Source organism: Lactuca serriola, chromosome 8, assembly GCF_051521515.1.
Source record: "Lactuca serriola cultivar US96UC23 chromosome 8, Lser_US96UC23_V15, whole genome shotgun sequence".
Classification (NCBI taxonomy): Eukaryota; Viridiplantae; Streptophyta; class Magnoliopsida; order Asterales; family Asteraceae; genus Lactuca; species Lactuca serriola.
The window spans coordinates 223821527-223842386 of NC_136415.1; the positions used below are offsets into that span (position 1 = coordinate 223821527).

At 33.3% G+C, this 20860-nt stretch overlaps 1 protein-coding gene and 1 pseudogene across 1 annotated transcript; both read left to right on the forward strand.

The window, feature by feature from the left end:
* Window positions 1-1869: 1869 nt before the first annotated feature.
* Window positions 1870-5333, forward strand: LOC145068508 (uncharacterized). The gene is made up of 6 exons (XM_079015476.1): window positions 1870-2428; window positions 2551-2777; window positions 3677-3890; window positions 4241-4326; window positions 4603-4694; window positions 4791-5333. Exons 1-6 carry the CDS (start codon window positions 2357-2359, stop codon window positions 5030-5032), a joined length of 933 nt encoding a protein of 310 aa, XP_078871602.1. The 5' UTR covers window positions 1870-2356; the 3' UTR covers window positions 5033-5333.
* A 3217-nt stretch (window positions 5334-8550) lies between these two features.
* On the forward strand, window positions 8551-9633 carry LOC145065448 (ATP-dependent 6-phosphofructokinase 3-like; annotated as a pseudogene).
* Window positions 9634-20860: the final 11227 nt, after the last annotated feature.

Genomic DNA, 20860 nt, shown 5'->3' on the forward strand with positions numbered 1-20860 from the left:
CAAATACGATACATGCTAAAGTTTTAGGGAAATTATATCATGGTTGAAAATATCTAAACCCGTGAAGAATACAATTAAAAAGTAAATTAATTGTTAATATCCGTGATATTTTTTTCTTTGACATGTGGATATAATTGTTGAAATTCAAGAAATATACATACAATTAAAATGTAAATTATGTTTAAATGGTGAGTGTATTATAATTAATTCAAATTGAGAGTAATACTAGGAATTAGTTTTTCGAAAAGGGAAATTAGGAAATGATTTGGTTTAAACGGAAAGTAGGAAACTATATTTATTTAAGTTTAGGATTTATATCGAAACTATGTAGTTTAGAAGCAAAACGACGTAGTTTTAGAAATTATATATCTAATATTACATGCATGACAACCATACATTCACTTTTCTCATATATATATATATATATATATATATATATATATATATATATATATATATATATATATATATATATATATATATATATATATATATATAAGAGAAAGCTTCAATTGAGAAAAAAAGGTTAAGAACGCGAGAATGAATCTGGGCTGTTTATGTCATGTAATTAGAAGAGAGAACGAGTAATAACGGGAAGGCTTCGATTTAGAAGATAAGGAAAAGAAAGAGGGTTGTGATTTTCACTTTCATAAAAAAAATAGGATGATTTTTTTAGGGAAACCACTTGCTTTTTTAGGCTTCCAAACACACAAAGAACATACAAGGGAGTAAAATAACCCCAAATTCCCATCTTCAATCGATTTTTGGCGCAAATATACAGTTTCATTGTGTTTATTATTATCTAACATGAACCTTAGCCAACTGAATTCAATAGTTTTTTTTCCAGCCATGAAGTTGTTAAAATGTCAATTTATAATTTCTCATGAACTTTGATACTTATGATGGGTGGCGTACCAGTTTCTCACAACCATATATGATGTCACCACCACACCTCACACAAATGAAGAACATGATGAATCAAAGCCACATTGTCACCTTTTTTCCTTTGATTTCTCGATATCTCTCTCATAAGAGGATGAGCAGGGGAAGGGGTGGCACCATTTATGCAATATCACATGCAGCATTCTCGTTTAGGAAGAACCATTTTTGCGGCTACGCCTGGGATAAAGCGGCTCAAATTTGTTGATAAAACCAATTGGAGTTTAGATTTGTGGGTTGAAGAAGAAGATAACAAGGCGGCAACTAGTGATTATCACCATAGTGATTTGTGATTGGCGATGAGCGTTAATTGTTAAGGTTCAAGTACCAACGGTTATATTGTGATTCCGACATAAAATGTGGGTGAATTTGACGATTGGGGGAGGTCGAGGTATTATTTATTTTTTTTCTTTTTCTTTTTAAATAGTTCTAATTAAAAAAAAGATTAACAAAAAATTAAAAATGGTGTAATGGTCTTTTTATGTGGCTCATGGACCATCCATGTATGTTTTGGAAACCACATGGCTCAAGTTTGTAAAAAGAAAAATAGCATAGACTAAAACGGTGACTTTTGATAAACCACAGGGCTCAAGTTTGTATATAAATTGATAACTATATTATTGTATTAAGTAGTATTTTTTTTCCGACAACCTAGGGTAGCTAATTATAAGAATTAAATTTATAAAAAATAAATAAATTAAATTGTCAAATATAAAAAAATACCAATAACTTGTAAGAAAAATAAGTTAAAAAACCACAAGGATCAGTCACTCATTCACTTTACCATATTTATTTTTATTTTGTACTAATTGCCAATCGAATATTTTAAAATTAAATAAATTTTCAAGAATTTGTGGTGTGTGGGAATGTGAATGCAAAAATTCGAGAGAAAGACATGTGGAGAGTCTCATAAGTGAACACCACCCCCTCCCCACCTCCATCTCTCCCAAACCCACTACACCTCTCTCTCTCTCTCTCTCTCTCTCTCTCTCAAACAAACCAAAACATCAGTCTTCCCCAACATTGGACCCCTCTGTTATTTGCTTTCAGTCACCATAAATTCAAACACCACCTGTTCTTCCCTTCTGCTCTTCATCTTCATTTACTTTCCCCTTCGTTAATTCCTGTTTCACTTTTCATTTTCGGTGTGTTTTCTCTTTCTCTCTAGCCTTGTCGGAATCATAGGTTTCCGTGGAGGATCAACAACATTCCCCTGTTTTTCTACTTCCCTAATTGAAGTTATTGGAACAAAATTGATCTGGAAAATCCTTCCGTTTACCTTATCATAAACCCAAACATAAAAATCAAATTAGATTTCCCTACAAAGCACAAGTTATCGCTGTAAATCCTGTGATCCCAGTGATCTCGTTTGTTCTTCAGTCTAGTTTCACCCTTTATTCTTCAATCGAAATCATCAATGCAATCGACAAACCTTGAATGTTTCCTGGACTGTACAACACCTGTTGTACCCTCTCAATTCCTCTCCAAGGTATGATTCTACTGAAATTTCCATCGATTTATGCAAATCCCAGATGAGTAATCTGTCAATTCCGCAAAACCCAAGTGTAGATTTGTTTTTGATTGCTGAAATTACGATGAATTTTGGTGCAGAGTGAGGCTTCAAAGCTTAATCGGCTATGGCATCCATGGGAGAGTGAAAAAGTCGAGTTCTTCACGTTGGGTGATCTTTGGAATAGTTTTGATGAATGGAGTGCTTACGGCGCCGGAGTTCCGATCAAAGTCGACGCCGGAGAAGATGAAACAATCATACAGTATTACGTGCCGTACTTATCTGCTATTCAAATCTTTACAAGCAATTCAGCCTTGAACTATCTAAGGTATGTTGTTCATCGCAAACAATCCCCAAATATTAAAAAATATACATATTAATAATTATTGCCTATTTATTTATTTTCTTATTTATTTGACTACTTTTCTTCTTTCATAAAATCATAATATCCAGTTTACTGACAGTATTTTGGATTCTTGTGATGCAATTTCATGAATAAGAACAAAAAGGAACTCTGTCATGTTATGTTAAATTGTATATGATGAAAAATTAAATATTATTAAATCTAGTACTTGTTAAAAATCAAATTTTCTTCTTCTAGAAATAAATAGCATAGAATTTTTGGTTTTTGTTTTTAATATTGAATTTATTGTGGTTAGAGAAGTTTGGTTCTTTGTTGGACTTATTGGAGAAGAAGGAAAAAATCATTTTGGGCTGATATGTAAAATTATTAGTCAAACGATCAAAAGTGAAATTTTAAATATAGTGTAGAATAATTAATGTATATGACTATATGTTATGTACTTTTTCTTTTCTTTTCTTTAGTGGTTAATTCTTATGGATAATGTGCTTGGAAAAGCAAAAGGCATATTCCTTTCTAGTTATCACTTATCCATCCCCATTAAAACAAAAAAAATTATATTTTTATTTAATACTTAAAAAACCTTCTCTTGTTTTATATAAAAAAAACATTCTTGGTCACTTAAATTTCCACTTAGATGTTTCTTGGGAAAACAATTTGTAATAATGTAAATCGGTTGGTTAATGAGGTGCGGAATTTCACACACGGTTAAATTGATTCAAACACTGGCACGCCAGACAATTACTAGCTGTAAATACCAACCAATTGTCGTGTTTAATGGGTTTTATGTGTTTAGTCAAATCTCTCATACTAGTTATTGATTGTGAAATTGAATCGTGTAAGACATGTTCAATTTATTTGTATAGGGAAGAGACGGATTCAGAAACAAAAGACTCATTTAGCGATTCGTTTAGTGATGAGAGCGAGAGCGAAAAGTTGTCTAGGTGGGATGGATGCTCATCTGAGGAAGGTGTATTCGAGCATGAAAGTACACCGCCTTTTAATGATCGATTGGGTAATCTTTACTTTCAATACTTTGAAAGATCAACTCCTTATGGAAGAGTTCCTCTCTTGGACAAGGTAATTGTTTGTTTGTAAACCGGTTCACATTACTAAAACCAAGTTATTGTTTGTTTTTTACAAGTATTAGACTTATTCTTGTAAAATATACAAGACTTTTTCTTTTCCACTTAATTCCCAAAAAAAAGGAACTTGATGGAAAAAGTCATCAAAAAAGTGATTTCGTCGGTAAGTCTCATTCTTATAGGAATTTACCCTTTTATATTTTTGCTTTCTTTTTCCCAATTTGTCATTTCTTGAATATTTTTAAATATTATGTATCGGACAAAACCCAATTTGTAAAAATAGGAAAGACAAACTAATTCGGGTTTTTTCTGTTAATCTTATATATATTTTTTGGTTTTATGTAGATTTCTATGTTATCTCAAAAATACCCTGGATTGATGTCGTTAAGAAGCGTCGATCTTTCACCAGCTAGTTGGATGGCAGTCGCTTGGTATTTTTTTATTTTTTATTTTTAAATTTATGCAAGAAAATTCTAATTACAATGATTATATCATGTCATCTTCTTGTCATGATAAACCAACCAATCAAAATAAAACGAAATGATTGCAGTGCGCTTTTAGTGCATGATGCGTACAAGAAAGCGCAATGTAATCATTTGTTTTCATATTTTTTATAACCAATGATTCTTTATTCATATTTTCATTGCTTACATATCAATATTAGTGTGACCTCATAATGTGATGCGTGTACTTGACATATTCTATAGGTACCCAATATATCACATTCCAATGGGGAGGACCATAAAGGACTTGTCCACATGTTTCCTCACTTACCACACCCTTTCATCATCATTTCAAGGTATTATTTATAGCATCTTTATTTCTTTATTTTGTCATTATTCAAAAAGTATCTTTACATTGAAAGCTTACATTATACGCATCGATACAAATACAGATACAGACAACGAAGATCATAATGGATTCTCGAAAAAGAAGAGAGAAGTAGGGGAAGGAATCCATGTTCCTCCTTTTGGACTAGCCACTTACAAGATGCAAGGGGACTTGTGGACTTCGGGTAGGAATGGAAATGATCATGAAAAGCTTGTGTCACTTTTGAACGTGGCGGGTTGTTGGCTAAAGCAGTTGAATGTACAACACCATGATTTTAACTACTTCATGGGGTATCGACATGGTTGATGATGACCAAGTAAATATGATATGATCTTTTTCAAAGATTCGTGTGAACCCCACTAGTGAAAGAGATGAGTTAGCAAGTCTTAATTTGTCTTTTGTTTTCGGTCGTTTTGGTTCTATTTAATATTTAGAGAGGAGTAGAGAATGGAGTGTTACTTTTTTGCTTTTTGTTCCTTTAGTGTAAAAGTAGATGTTTAAAAACTTGTGGACTTATGGGATTTTGTATATATTAGATAACGAATCTAATGGATGTGCTAAAAAGCTTTTATTTTGATGTATACAATCGATGATGTTTTATGTTAAACTTTAGAAAAATCAAGAAAAGTAGGGGTTAAGCATATATTACTTTATGTTATCTTATCTAGGAAGGATTTTTTATATAAAAATTGGAAATTAAGTCATATTATTATAAATGAAGTTCTTTATAGTGAATTGTAAACTTATTAAAAAGGTTAAACCAATGCCCATTAAGATGTGGGGTGAAGGAGGTTAAATGTATGGAATCATATTATCATCGAAGGTATAGAGGCTGAGTTCATAAAATGTATTGAAAGTATCATGATTCTAAAAAAAGCTTTTTACGACGTCTTATGGCTTTAAAACTTATATTTGACGTCACATCTATAAAAAAAATTTCTTAAATAATATGTTTATATAAAAATGATAATATATATATATATATATATATATATATATATATATATATATATATATATATATATATATATATATATATATATAAAAGTGACGCCTTAAACCACACCTTAACAACTATTATGACTTGTCACGGCTCATAAACTTTGAAGATTCACATTGCCGCTATCACGTGGGACTCAAAAATATACATCATAAGACAAATAAAAAAAAGAAATCGAACAAATGATCAAATTTTTATTTTTTAAACTTTATTATGTAATTAAGAGAAATAAATAAGAGACTAATTAATGTCAATATTAGAAAGACTTTTATGTTATTAAGAATAGTCACAGAAATGGCCATCATAATATTAATATATCATTTTGTGACAATCATTTGCGAAAAATGGTCACCTCGACTAGACCTAACACTACAAGAAAAATCATGAATAGCTACGGAAAATTTTTACGGAATCAAAATCCGTAGCAATTTTAATACGGAATATGTTACGGAATGGCTTGTCGTAGCTATAATGCTACGGAAATGGTTACGAAATTGCATTCCGTAGCTAAATCCTAAATAGTTACGTAAAGTTTCTATGGAATCAAGATTCATAGCCATTCTACTATGGAATATGCTACAAAATTCTTTGTTGTAGGTCATTTGCTACGAAAATGACTACGGAATTACATTACGTAGCTGAACCATGAATAGTTCTTACGAAATCGAAACTCGTAGCTATTTTATTATAAAATATGCTACATAATTTTCGGTTGTAGCTAATTCGTTACGGAACTTGTTATAGAATTCATATCCGTAGATACTTGGCTAGAAAATTCGCTACGGAATCAAAATTTGTAGCTAGTTAGTTACAAAATTGAAATCCATAGTTATTTTGCTATGAAAATTTGCTACACAATAAAATTGTGTAGTTAATCTACCATGAAACTTGTGACGAAAAGGCTACTCGTAGTTATTTGTGTATACAATTGGTTTCGGAATTTGCAAAATAACTACGAAAACAAAATCTATAGTTATTTCTCTACGAATAATTCCGTAGTTAAATAGCTACGTGATATCTCTCCCGTAACAAAATATAGAAAATTATTTTAAAAGGAAACTAGTAAGAATCTTAAAACAAAAGAAGAAAATGATATCATCGTAATTTAAAAAGTTATGATTTTTTCTTCATTTACATAAATAAAAACTATATATATATATATATATATATATATATATATATATATATATATTACGTCTCATTATTTATTTTTACCTAAGCTACTTTTCCCCCAAATCATTGTAGTAACCCTCGTTTTCTCTTATTGACTTCGGTGGAAGCAGCAAAATTTCCCCAAATCATATCACATTTTGAAGTAGCATAAGACGATCACGTATGAAAAGGAATATCTATGACTTCGGTGGCGAATTTGATCCGAACATCTTAGACATCCGCGGTGTAATTAAGGATCTTAAAGGAAACGGCAACATGTGATTGTGCAGCAAGGTTGTTGATCTCAAACGAGAAACAGTATCGATCAAATGGCGGAGGGAAGGGACGTCCGTGAGATCCAGTCTAGCAACCGTTCAATTCTTACCTCCCTCAACCTAAAATCGTACTCTCTCTCTCTCTCTCTCTCTCTCTCTCTCTCTTTCTCTCCAATTGTACTCCAATAAGCCAATTGAATTAGGTTTTTACATCGGATTGGTATTAAAATTGTTAAAAAATCGATTTTTTATTCAAAGCACATTGAATAGGAGTTGAATTCTACCTACTAAGTTGTTGTTATAACGATATAATTTGTACTTTCTTCGGAATTGGGATCGTAATCGACTACTGTTGTTATTTTGATCTTACATCATTACATGAGGTCGTAAGGAACTTTAATTATGAATTGGTAGATTTGTAATAAAATTCTGAATTTGTAGATTTGCAATAAAATAATTTGTATGTAGCCTCTTCCAAGTTATGAAGAACACTATATTACAAAAATACAGTATATCTTTAGGAACTAGAAAATAGATCTTATATTATTATTCACGAGTTTTATTAATCATATCTCCTTAATATGACCTTTTGTGTAGCATTGTCATGTTACTTTCTGTGTGTTATTGATTGAAGTAACATTACTTGTAGCACCTTGTTTAACTCAATTGTCTTTCAGTTGGACATATTAGGATGAAATGTTGATGTATATGTTAATCTGTAAGAAAACTCATTGGAATATAGTTGGAGCCTGGAGGAAGGAAGACCTAAATTCTTGATCATAAAGAACTTACATGTTACAACTTATAAATAGTGCCTTGTAATACTCATAGGCCAACTAAAGTAATGCCTTGGACAACCTTCGATTACTTAGTGTTACTGATCAATAGCTTTTGGAGGATGCTTATGAAATGATATACACATTAAAATGATCAAGAGAATAGAATAATAACCATACAGTAAGCTAAGAATCTTAACTGAAAGTTTAAATGAAAAATTGCTAATTTCCATACATTAGATGCTTTTATTAACATATATAAATATTTTATTATGAGAATTATAAACAATATACTTGCACTAACCGTTGTATTTGACAGAATAGCAAAGATAATGGTTTAGACAACAATTTGATTGGTCAATTTGGTGTGAGATTTTATTATGCCTTCCAAGTTGTTGATAAGGTGTGTCGTCTTTCAACCCTTTGATACTTCTTTTTATAAAAAACCATGAATTATTTATGGAGTTTTTTTAATCATTTTTGTCCTGATTGTTTTATATAATAATAATAGGTGATGTTGTCAACAAGAACTCCAAACTGTGATAAGCAAATATGTTTGCATCACATTACATCTCAATATATATTTTTTTAGTGTGATCTTAATTTTATACTACTTTAATTCATATGCACGGTGGATACAGAGGATTTTACTCCTGAAATACAATACCATTATAACACCTAAAGTTGCTAATTACATTCATAAACAAGGTGACACCATAACCGGTACATCACGAGGTGGCTATGATAACAAAAAGGTAGTCAATAGCATTGAAGATCCCAGAATTAATCAGGTTACTATAAAACAACCAAAAACAAGTAATTTTACTAGTTTTGTGACATATATATATATATATATATATATATATATATATATATATATATATATATATATATATATATATATATATATGATATAACCTTCATGTTTTTTGTGTATTTTAGGTTTATATAATAGGTGGAGATGGAACACAAAAGGGGGCATATGTTATGTATGAGGTTTGTTCTCTTATTTTCTTATGATATTAAAGACTGAAACATAATTAGTTATTTTTAATGAAGGAAAGTGTAAAATTTTTGTATTTATACATGAAGTTAGAAGACGGGGTCCTAAAGTTGCGGTTATCGGGATAGCAAAAACTATCGATTATGACATTCCGGTACTTTATATTCAAGTATTGTCAATTTTAGTCCTTTGTGTCATATGATTAAAATAAAATTCATTACTTTGATCTTGTTTTTATAGATTATTGATAAATCATTTGGATTTGATACTGTTGTTGAGGAGACTCAACACTCAATTAACGCAATAGATGCTGAGGAAGAGAGCAACGAGAATTGTATTGGACCTGTTAAGTTAATGGGACGTAATAGTGGTAAGTTTTGTAAAACAAGATTAAATAAAAGTTAGTGTTTGTGGTTTAAATTTGAAAATATTTATGTAGGGCTTATTTTTATTGCAATGTATGTCGCTCTTGCAAGCCTAGATGTTGATTATTGTTTAATCCCTGAGTGGTTGGGCCACCTTTCTATCTTGAAGGGCATGGTGGTCTTTTTGAATATATAGAGAAAAGAATAAAAGAAAACGGGCATATGGTAATTGTTGTAGCAGAAGGTGCAGGACAAGAATTTGTGGCTGAGAGGTGAAGCGCCACCAACAACAAGGATGCCTACGGGAACAAGGTTTTAGATGACATTGACTTGTGATACTTAAGTTTTGTGACAGCTCGAAACTTTTTTTTAATGAATGATAGAATCTTATGTATCAAATAGCATTTTATGTATAATTTCTAGCTTTTTGATGTGTTGGATATTTATTTTAGTTTCTATAGAAATACTACTTTTGGTTTTATATTAATTGTATTTTTAGAAATTGATATAAATAGTCGAATTCAAATACCGAATTTTATAAAATAATGGTACAAAACCATTGCTATGAAATTTGTTATGGAAAAATTTCTACGGAATTGGCTACAGAACAATTGCTATGAAAAAATTGTTACGCAATTTACTACGGAAAAATTACTACGGAATTTACTATGGATAATTGTTACGGAATTGGCTATGGAAAAATCGCTACGGTATTGGCTACGGAAAAAACGCTATAGAATATGCTACGGAAACATTGCTATGGAATTGGTTACGGAAAAGTTGTTACGGAATTTGCTATGGAAAATTGCTACAAAATTTGCTACGAAAATGCTATGGAACTCAAATTGCAACGAATATATGTCGTAGAAACTATCATAGCAAAATTGCTATGAAATTATAGTTCTGTAGCTAAACAGTTTGCTACAAGAAAAAAAGCTACGGAGTCTAATTGAAAATTTGCGTAGCAAATTCCGTAGTTATTCGGCTTTAGCTACGAAATTTCATGTTTTTGCTATGAAATTTTTCCGTAGCCAAATCGAATTTTTCTTGTAGTGTAATATATTTTGAATTACCTTTATGTCTCATCAAAATATAATTTCAAAGAAAATGACGTTTCAAAATTTGCATTACAGATTTCGGATCGTTAAATATGGATTTTGGATTTCGGACATTTTTCTACCTAAAAATAATTTTGGATAACTAATCTCGAACACTTATTCACAAGAACAATGATAAGGCACTCACGTTCGTTCGTGTTCACACACACATGCAAAGAAATCACCTTTTTCATAGATGTGGCCGTAGTTTTCACTCAAGAAAATTGTTTCTTTGTATGATGAAAAGTCATGTATGTATTGCCTCCTTGCCCATATTGGCCAAATGACATACAAGATTGTGGGTATTTTGAGTGGTACGATGAAAAACTACCTAGAAGTTGGCACACAGACAATTTGTTTGAGATGCGGAATCAATTAACTAAGATAATTGAGCATCATCCTTGTGAATACGGTGTGCAAAAACCAATTGATACTAACAATAGTAGTATGGTGAAGTTGGCCATGCATGTGAGTTTTTGTATGTGTTTTCCATGAGTTTTTGTATGTGTTTTTGGTTATTTTGATGTTCATTAATACTAATCATGTAAGGTCGTTACCCTAGTTAGTTGAATATCGTTGTAATAGGTTCGTAAGACCATTGTATCACTTTGGTATGATGTAGAATATGAAAGAATATTATATACTAGCTAGTATTAGTATACAATGTCTTATCATAGAATGCATCAAAATGTTATATAATTCAATCATAGACTTCCAAATCTTCCAGAACACCAGCCTGAACGAACATCAAACTTCCCTATGTAACTTTAAATTAATTTCCTAGCATTCCCGCTCAATAAAATTCGTCCACTACTACGTAATGGTGGAGTCGGTACACATGTGTGATTTATACGACTTGATGAACCATTATATGTATTTAAATATTGCAATCAAAAGCATTCTCATACGATAAACCATTGATTGTCAATGAACCTCTACTTATAAGGCCGGTAATGGGATCTTTATGTTGCGTAAGAGCTTTGGTACACATTTGAAGACAAAAAAAATAAAGTTCAACGTACAACTATCAATAAGACTATGATGTCTAATCTCTACACATAACACTTCAGCTTCTACTAAGCTTCTAACAATGGTTGCGAAGTGTTAATGATTTCTACTAACTTGGTGATACTAATGTCTAACCACTAACTAGCGGTTCAAAAAAAAATATCTATGAAAAAACAAATATTTGAACAAAAAAAGTCTCCATTTCGAATATGAAATATTCCAAAAATACTAAGTGAAAAAATTTATTTTTAAGTTTACCAAAACCATCAATCATTCATTTCAAACCATCAAAGTGTGAAAATGTGGAAAAATAGTCATCAGAGTATAATCCCAAAATCATAAAATCCAAACTCTGATGGATGCGATGCGTTCATGCCAGAATCTTCCCTTTTGAACCAGAAGTACCTAAAAACATTTAAACATAAACCGTAAGCACAAAGCTTAGTGAGTGCCCCAAAATATCACATACTATACAATCAACGGGCCCCGCCCAATGAGTATAGCGGGCCTCGCCCTCACTCGCATAACGACCCCCACCCAATTGAGCATAACGGGCCTCGCCCAATGAGTATAATGGGCCTTGCCCTAACTCGCATAACAGACATTTCTCTAACTCATATAACGGGCCCATCCAACATACAAAACACGCAAGTATCACATAGACAACTAACATCCTACAAACATAATCCAGTAGGCTGGCATTGGTGCCATCGATCCACGAGTACAGTGAAGAGACTCAAATTAATCTGATGATAAGCGAATCACACACTCAAGCTATTGCTACAATGGCTCCTCACATGGAACACAACCAAACCAACCCTAATTACTATTTAAGTTAATAACCCATAAAGAAAGGTCCAAATCAAAATCTCTCTTACAAAGGGTAGAAGATCATTTTACCTTTCCTACCCAACTAACCATAGCCCAAGGCCCAAAATGGCCCAAATGGACATCGAGAGTATGTCATGCGTACTCCATACTTACGCCCAACGTACTGGGTATTCACAGAAAGGGATACCAGTTAAAACCATTACACCATGTGTATCTTAATCTTGGGAAGGTCTTAACTGATAATGCCAACAACTTTAAGCTTTTTCATGGCTTAATAGAGTCCAAAACCAAACCCTAATTCCATAACACTCTTTAACAACCTCAAACTCTTGCATGAGTGAGAAATAACAACAAAGACTCCATTTTTATGACCCAATATCCTCAGGAACATCATAAAGTAACAAACTTGAGCTCTGGAGTAGCTTTTACTCACAAAAACCAAACCATGGAACAAAAATCATGCAAATATCAAAGCTAGTCTAGATCTAAGCTATAGAACCATAAAGGTATGAACTTTATACCTCCAGAAGCTTGCAAAGGTGAAGGAAACTCTGGATCTACAAGCTCCTAGCCCAACAATCCTCAATCGTGTGCTTCTTCTTCTTCCACAATGCTCCAAGAACTTTTTAAAGGTCTAAAACAAGCTCTGGAAGGTTAGGGTTTCGAAATTGCAGAAAGAGGGAGAGTGGAGGTTTGTTATGAAGTGGCCTTAAGGGTCTTAAGGTGTTTAAATATGGGTCCAACCCTAAAAATTAGGGGTTGACATCAGCTTGAGTACGTCCTACGTACACACCAAGTACACCCTGCGTACTGCATAGGATCCCGCATTCCAATTAAATAACTTATGTAACACCAACAAAAATTAGGTCAAAAATAAATTTGTTCAGTAACCATAATTGGGATGTACTAAGTGGTAGATATCGTAACAAGGTCTCCAAAAATATAAGGAACACTAAAACCCGAGTTATAACGAAGAAGTTATGACCAATCGAAGATCCACAATAATACCGGTAAAACACTATTAAGCAGAAAATGCGAAATTCCAATAAAATGCTTTTTAACCTTAGGTATCTAAAGGAAAGTCGTAGATATCCCAAAATCGTAAACATACATAAAAAGAACGCCCAAATCTGACTTCATATGAGGAAGTTATGATTTTTCGAAGTTTCGGACATAGCGGTAGACAGCTAAAAACTCGAAATAGAGATCAAGCAACATTTATCCGACGCAACATAAATGTGAACCGCAGATTTCGACAATAGTGATACAACGGTAAAAAGACAGACGAAAACGAACGTTGGATGAAGAAGTTATGGATTTTTGACGGACTTTTCCAGTCCCGGCCTATTAAAAATATATTAATAAAAATAAAGTCAGAATTAGCCAACGGAGGGTAAACAAGAGCTGTAGAGCATTTTCTCACCTACGTGTGGATATAAAGAACGTCGAAGTCGGAGCTCGTATGCAAAAGTTACGAATTTTACAAGTTCGGGGCACAAAATCCGAGGCTCGTCCAAGAAGGAACGCCCTGCGTTCTTCAACCAGAACCATCCCATCATCCATCAGAGGAAAATACGTAAGCGCTGACCTCACAGGAGGAACGCAGCGCGTTCCCTAAAGGAACGCCCTACGTTCGTAAGTGCCCCCAGCACTATAAAAAGGAGGCTAGGGCTCCGGGTTTTGTTGCTTCTCTCTCAACTCCTTCACCCTTAAACGCCTCTCTAGCCCCTCTACGCTGCCCCGAAGCCCCGGTAACCCCCCTAACACACGACGCAAGTCCCGACGCCCCGAATCTCCCAAGATATTCGAGAAATCGACTACTTTCCGGTCGAAGTGCTGCTCGAACAAAGCATCCTTTTCACCGAATCTTCACTACTACCAAGTGAGTTCATACCCCTATAAACACACTTCAAATACGTTTTTAACTGCTTTTAAATACTTTTACTGGGGGGGGGGGATACAAGTAAACACACGGTAAAAATCGTGTGAAAAACATCAATCTTTTGCTATACTTTTCATTATATAATCAATCATATGTGATTTATAACTATCATACGAAAACATTAGCATACAAAACATCTCACGATACCATTTTGCCCTTGTGGAATAAAACATGTTTACATATATATATATATATATATATATATATATATATATATATATATATTTAACTAATTATGTTTCATTTGTATGTTCATATAACATATCATAAACACGGATAACCATTTCATCTCTTGATTCTTGTCAAATGTTTGGTACAATCTTATCTAACTTTATTTCTTTGAGTTTAGCCATGCTTGGCTAAACTAATTTTGGTTGAATTTTTGTTGAATCCTTTGAACTTTTGTTGAATGTTGAAGAATCCATAAACTTGTTCTTAAATCTTTATGGAAATGTTTTGTGTTTTATCATATTATCACTACTAGTATGTTTTTATTCATGAGTTTAAATGTGTTTGTGGTGATTAGTTGGCAAATTTCTTGATTAAGTAAAGGATCCTCAAATTAGCAAGCAACAAATGATTTTTGTGTTGTTTTTGCTTCACACAATCATAAAAACATTTTCTCCAACATGGTAGTGAAAGCAATTGACTCCTCTTGGATTTGGTGACTTTTTGGTCCTTAATGCTAGTTGACTTTCACTAATTACATGCTATTTGGAATTAGTGACTTTGACTAAGGAAATTGTTATGAGCTTCTCTAGCCATTTCAACAATTAAGAAAAGTCTAGGTAATCTCAAGCTCCTTAGATTATTATAGCCAAATTAAGGATTTAAATCAAAGTATTGCACCATTGATTCTAATGATAAGTTCATCAAAAGTCAAAGTGACGAAACTTTAAGTCAACCCTCTCTCCCTTATTGATTTTACATCAAACCCTTATTTTTGTTGAAATTGTCTATTTAAATCATAGTTAATCCTAGTTTGTTTCAAGTATTTCAAAACACCAAACACCCCCCCCCCATTTTATTTTTATTGTTATTTTATAAGTATTTTTACAAAGAGATTTTTCATAGAGTTATAAATTGAACCAATCTCCGTGGATTCGACCCCTTTACCCCTTTCCAGTCGAAGTGCTGCCCGAACAAAGCATTCTTTTCACCGAATCTTCACTACTACCAAGTGAGTTCATACCCTTACAAACACACTTTAAATACGTTTTAACTGCTTTTAAATACTTTTACTGGGGGGGGGGGGGGGTCGGATACAAGTAAACACACGGTAAAAATTGTGTGAAAAACATCAATCTTTTGCTATACTTTTCATTATATAATCAATCATATGTGATTTAGAACTATCATTCGAAAACATTAGCATACAAAACATCTCACGATACCATTTAGCCCTTGTGGAATAAAACATGTTTATATATATATATATATATATATATATATATATATATATATATATATATATATATATATATATATATATATATATATAACAATTTATGTTTCATTTATATGTTCATATAACATATCATCAACATGGGTAACCATTTCATCATAACATTATTTGTTTCAAAATACGTGACTTAGTTGAGAATATGTGAGTCATTTGTCTTCATCGTACCTATCAAGGCATACAACAAGGCCTGTTTTATACGCACAATCTCCTCCCGGAGAACATGATAAGCGTGTATAGATCCATGCGGGACTGATGTTCCCGCACCTTGACTGTTAGGTATAGTCCAAGAAGTGACAATTATCATAATATTCCGACGCCTGAAGAACGTCGTTACAAGAAAATTTATCTCAGTATGGTTCTGAAAACTCACAGGATAGACAACTATTATGATATGCATCTTTACGGGAAAAGTAATATTACAGTTGCGTTTACATATCATTTCAAGCTTCTTATAGTTTTATTAAATGATAAAACTATATACATTCATTATAAGTATGGCATATTTACTTACATTCGTGGTCTTGGTTCATATAAGACTACACCTCACTTTTAGGAAAAATATAGGATTTTCCTGGTTCAAATACATTCCTTTTGTACAATAACGATTTACAACATCATTCTTAAGAAAATATCAGAAATTCTGGAAACAAACGTGGACTTTTAAAATGACATTCATTTACACAAATAACAGATTATGAACTCACCAACTTAAATGTTGGCACTTTTTCTTTGAAATAACTTGTATTCTCAGGGAATCGCTAAATCAGGTTAGCAACTGCTTTTCAAGACTTACGCTCAGGCGTTAGTTTAATCTTTTGGACATCATATTGTAATTGACTTTTGCAAACATGTAATACTACAATCATGTAAACTATTCAATTATGTATATGAAGGTTGTGTGTACTTTCTTTACTATTCTATTGTTATGATACTGTACATGACGTCCTCCGCCCCCGAACGTTTCCGTCGTTCAGGTTTGGGGGTGTGAGAGATTGGTATCAGAGCATTGTTTATAGTGAACTAAGTATGTCAAACCATTTATGACATACAACTATAAATACAACTGGGCAAAAACACTCTGATTTAAAGTTATACTTTTTAAATAAAATTTTATAATAGTATTCATGCATACAATATAGAGCAGTGTCGTAATAAAAAAATATAGAAGTATTATAGATGAGTTGTGCACTGCAAGTATGCCGTGGGACATGTAATCGGGACTGGAACGAATATAGCCTGATCAACTATATTTATCCGAGAGCCGACTAACGTATGCCGGGGAATAGTTGTAGTGGACAACAAGTCTAAAACTTACCAAACTTATATACTTTAGAATCAAACATAACGTCTAGAATAATATAGGAATATTTTGTAAATACCATAGTTTAACCTACATGTTTAGATTTACATGTTTTAATTTTTAGACAATTCTCATATCCCGATTCTCGCACAAACGCAATGGCAGGATACTATCTACTAGGGGACCCTACTACCCGAACCAAGGAAATGGAGGATGGGTAGAAGATGAACCGGAAGAGGATCCCGAGGAAATTATGGAAGGATTCGAGGAAGAAATACAAGAAGACTCCGACACCGACCCCGAAACCAATAACTTACCCTTAGTGACTCCGATCCAAAATCCTAATCCTCGATCAGGATTTCAGGGCCCAACACCTCTATGGGCACTGAACCTGAATAAGTGGAGCTACGAACAAGGTCAATCCCCTCCGTACAATGGAGACCGGAGCTTCTACAATCTGAGCGAGGGAGGCTCAACAGACAGAGTCCTTCCTATATTGGTTCGCCGAAATGCCCACAATGATGAGCAAGGAAGGGCAACTATCCAACGAACCGAGGAGAATGATGCGAACACCGGAGTCAATACAGTTCGCATACGACAGTTAGGATTAGCTAATGGTAGAGCCGTAATTCAAAATGAAGCTTGGCAGAGAGAGCTAAGTGCAACTCAAACTGAAGTCAGGGAGATCCGTGCTAACTCTAGAGTCAACACAGTTCGTCTTCGTCATCTGACTGAGGACCAGGACTTTGAAAGGTCTTGTACTGACGCCTTACAGGTGGAGTTGGATGCCTGTCAATCTGAGACCAAGGAACTTCGTCAGAACCAGGTGGCACTGCAAAGACGTGTATGGGAAGCAGAATAGCAGCTGGCTGAAGCCATGGCTGAATCAAGTACCAATCACAACAATTCCCCTTGCAAGTAGAGTCTACTCTACTCTGTCTTTTGGATATAATTTAGGTCTTTGTATAGACTCTAGTATTAACTTTCTGTACTGTAGACCTTTAGATAAGGTCAAATTTTCCCAACATTTCAATGTATCCATGATATATATATATATATATATATATATATATTATTTGTATAAACTACTATTAGGAATCGAACACATGTTCATTTTTTTAGTCGAATCTTAACATATGAAAAATTCTAAATAACCAACTTTTATCACCCGAATTTCAAATCATCAGAGACTTATTGTCTTTCATTGTTAATTCTTTGGCAGTAAGATGCTTCCTTGCAGATCTGCACGCCGCGTCAACAACGCAACACCTACATCACCGCCACCACCTCCACAATATGATCCCGTCATGGTACAGGCTGCTATCACTGCAACAGTAGCAGCTGCTCTTATGCAAATAAACTCTAACGGCGCTGGCTGATAGCTTCATTTTATTTACTTCTTTTTATAGTTTTTTTTAGCACATTTCATTCGCATTTTAGTTAATTTCCATGCATATTTTCCTTTTTGTTATTTTTATGACCATTTCGGGTACTTTCTAGTTTCTTGAGCATTATTGCAGATTTTAAGGAGACTAGAGGACGGGAATGTGCGGCATCTTTTGGAAGGCGATTGGACTTGAAGAGCAGTGAGGATTTCGTACTTGATGGCTGTGGAGGTGATTCATGGAGTAGGGTTGTCGATTGCTTGAAGGAGCGGAAGTGTTGAACTTTAAATTTGAAAGGGTGCGGGAGAATTCTTGAGTGTGCAAGATTGATGTTTAGGAGTTTGCGGAAGTTTTGAGTGATGTGGAGAGACAAATTGGGCTCTAATTGAAGAAATATTGAAGAAAAATGGGCTAGAAGCTGATTGGACTCGAATTGGGCCAATGGATTAGCTGTGGGGGCCCATGACTTGAAGAAGCCCAAAAATTCCGTTGCAGTCACGTGACCCGCGTAAGATTCCCTGCGGCCCACGTGGATTCCTGACAAGGGCAAATTCAGGATTTTGTCTAGCGCTCTATATTGGGAAGGTTTGTGTGCCTCTTCAGCCTTATCTTGGAGGTCCGAGTTTGACATTTTCTCTTTGGAGTTTGGAGCAAATTTGAAGGCCTAGAACACATCAAGAATATCTTCTTTTCATCTCTTGATTCTTCTCAAATGTTGGGTACAATCTTATCTAACTTTATTTCTTTGAGTTTAGCCATGCTTGGCTAAACTAATCTTGGTTGACTTTTTGTTGAATCCTTTGAACTTTTGTTGAATGTTGAAGAATCCATAAACTTGTTCTTAAATATTTATGGAAATGTTTTGTGTTTTATCATATTATCAGTACTAGTATGTTTTTATTCATGAGTTTAAATGTGTTTGTGGTGATTAGTTGGCTAATTTCTTGATTAAGTAAAGGATTCTCAAATTAGCAAGCAACAAATGATTTTTGTGTTGTTTTTGCTTCACACAATCATAAAAACATTTTCTCCAACATGGTAGTGAAAGCAATTGACTCCTCTTGGATTTGGTGACTTTTTGGTCCTTAATGCTAGTTGACTTTCACTAATTACATGCTATTTGGAATTAGTGAATTTGACTAAGGAAATTGTTAGCAGCTTCTCTAGCCATTTCAACAATTAAGAAAAGTCTAGGTAATCTCAAGCTCCTTGGATTACTATAGCCAAATTAAGGATTTAAATCAAAGTATTGCACCATTGGATTTTAAAGATATGTTCATCTAAATCAAAGTGAGGAAACTTTAAGTCAACCATCTCTCCCTTATTGATTTTACATCAAACCGTTCTTTTTGTTGAAATTGTCTATTTAAATCATAGTTAATCCTAGTTTGTTTCAAGTATTTCAAAACACCAACCCCCCCATTTTATTTTTATTGTTATTTTACAAGTATTTTTACAAAGAGATTTTTCATAGAGTTATAAATTGAACCAATCTCCGTGGATTCAACCCCTTTACCCCTTTCCGGTCGAAGTGTTGCACGAACAAAGCATCCTTTTCACCGAATCTTCACTACTACCAAGTGAGTTCATACCCTTACAAACACATTATAAATACGTTTTTAACTACTTTTAAATACTTTTACTGGGTGGGGGGGGGGGGATACAAGTAAACACACGGTAAAAATCGTGTGAAAAACATCAATCTTTTGCTATACTTTTCATTATATAATCAATCATTTGTGATTTATAACTATCATACGAAAACATTAGCATACAAAACATGTCACGATACCATTTTGCCCATGTGGAATAAAACACGCTTATATATATATATATATATATATATATATATATATATATATATATATATATAACAATTTATGTTTCATTTATATGTTCATATAACATATCATAATCACGGGTAACCATTTCATCATAACATTATTCGTTTCGAAATACGTGACTTAGTTGAGAATATGTGAGTCATTCGTCTTCATCGTAGCTATCAAGGTATACAACAAGGCCTGTTTTATAAGCAGAATCTCCTCCCGGAGAACGTGATAAGCGTGTATGGATCAATGCGGGACTGATGATCCCGCACCTTGACCGTTAGGTACAGTTCAAGAAGTGACAATTATCATAACATTCCGACGCCTGAAGAACGTCGTTACAAGCAAATTTATCTCAGTATGGTTATGAAAACTGACGGAATAGACAACTATTATGGTATGCATCTTTACGGGAAAAGTAATATTACAGTTGCGTTTACGTATCATTTCAAGCTTCTTATAGGTTTATTAAATGATAAAACTATACACATTCATTATAAGTATGGCATATTTACTTACATTCATGGTCTTGGTTCATATAAGACTACACCTCACTTTTAGGAAAAATATAGGATTTTCCTGGTTCAAATACATTCATTTTGTATAATAACGATTTACAACATCATTCTTAAGAAAATATCGGATATTCTTGAAACAAACGCGGAGTTTTAAAATGACATTCATTTACACAAATATCAGCTTATGA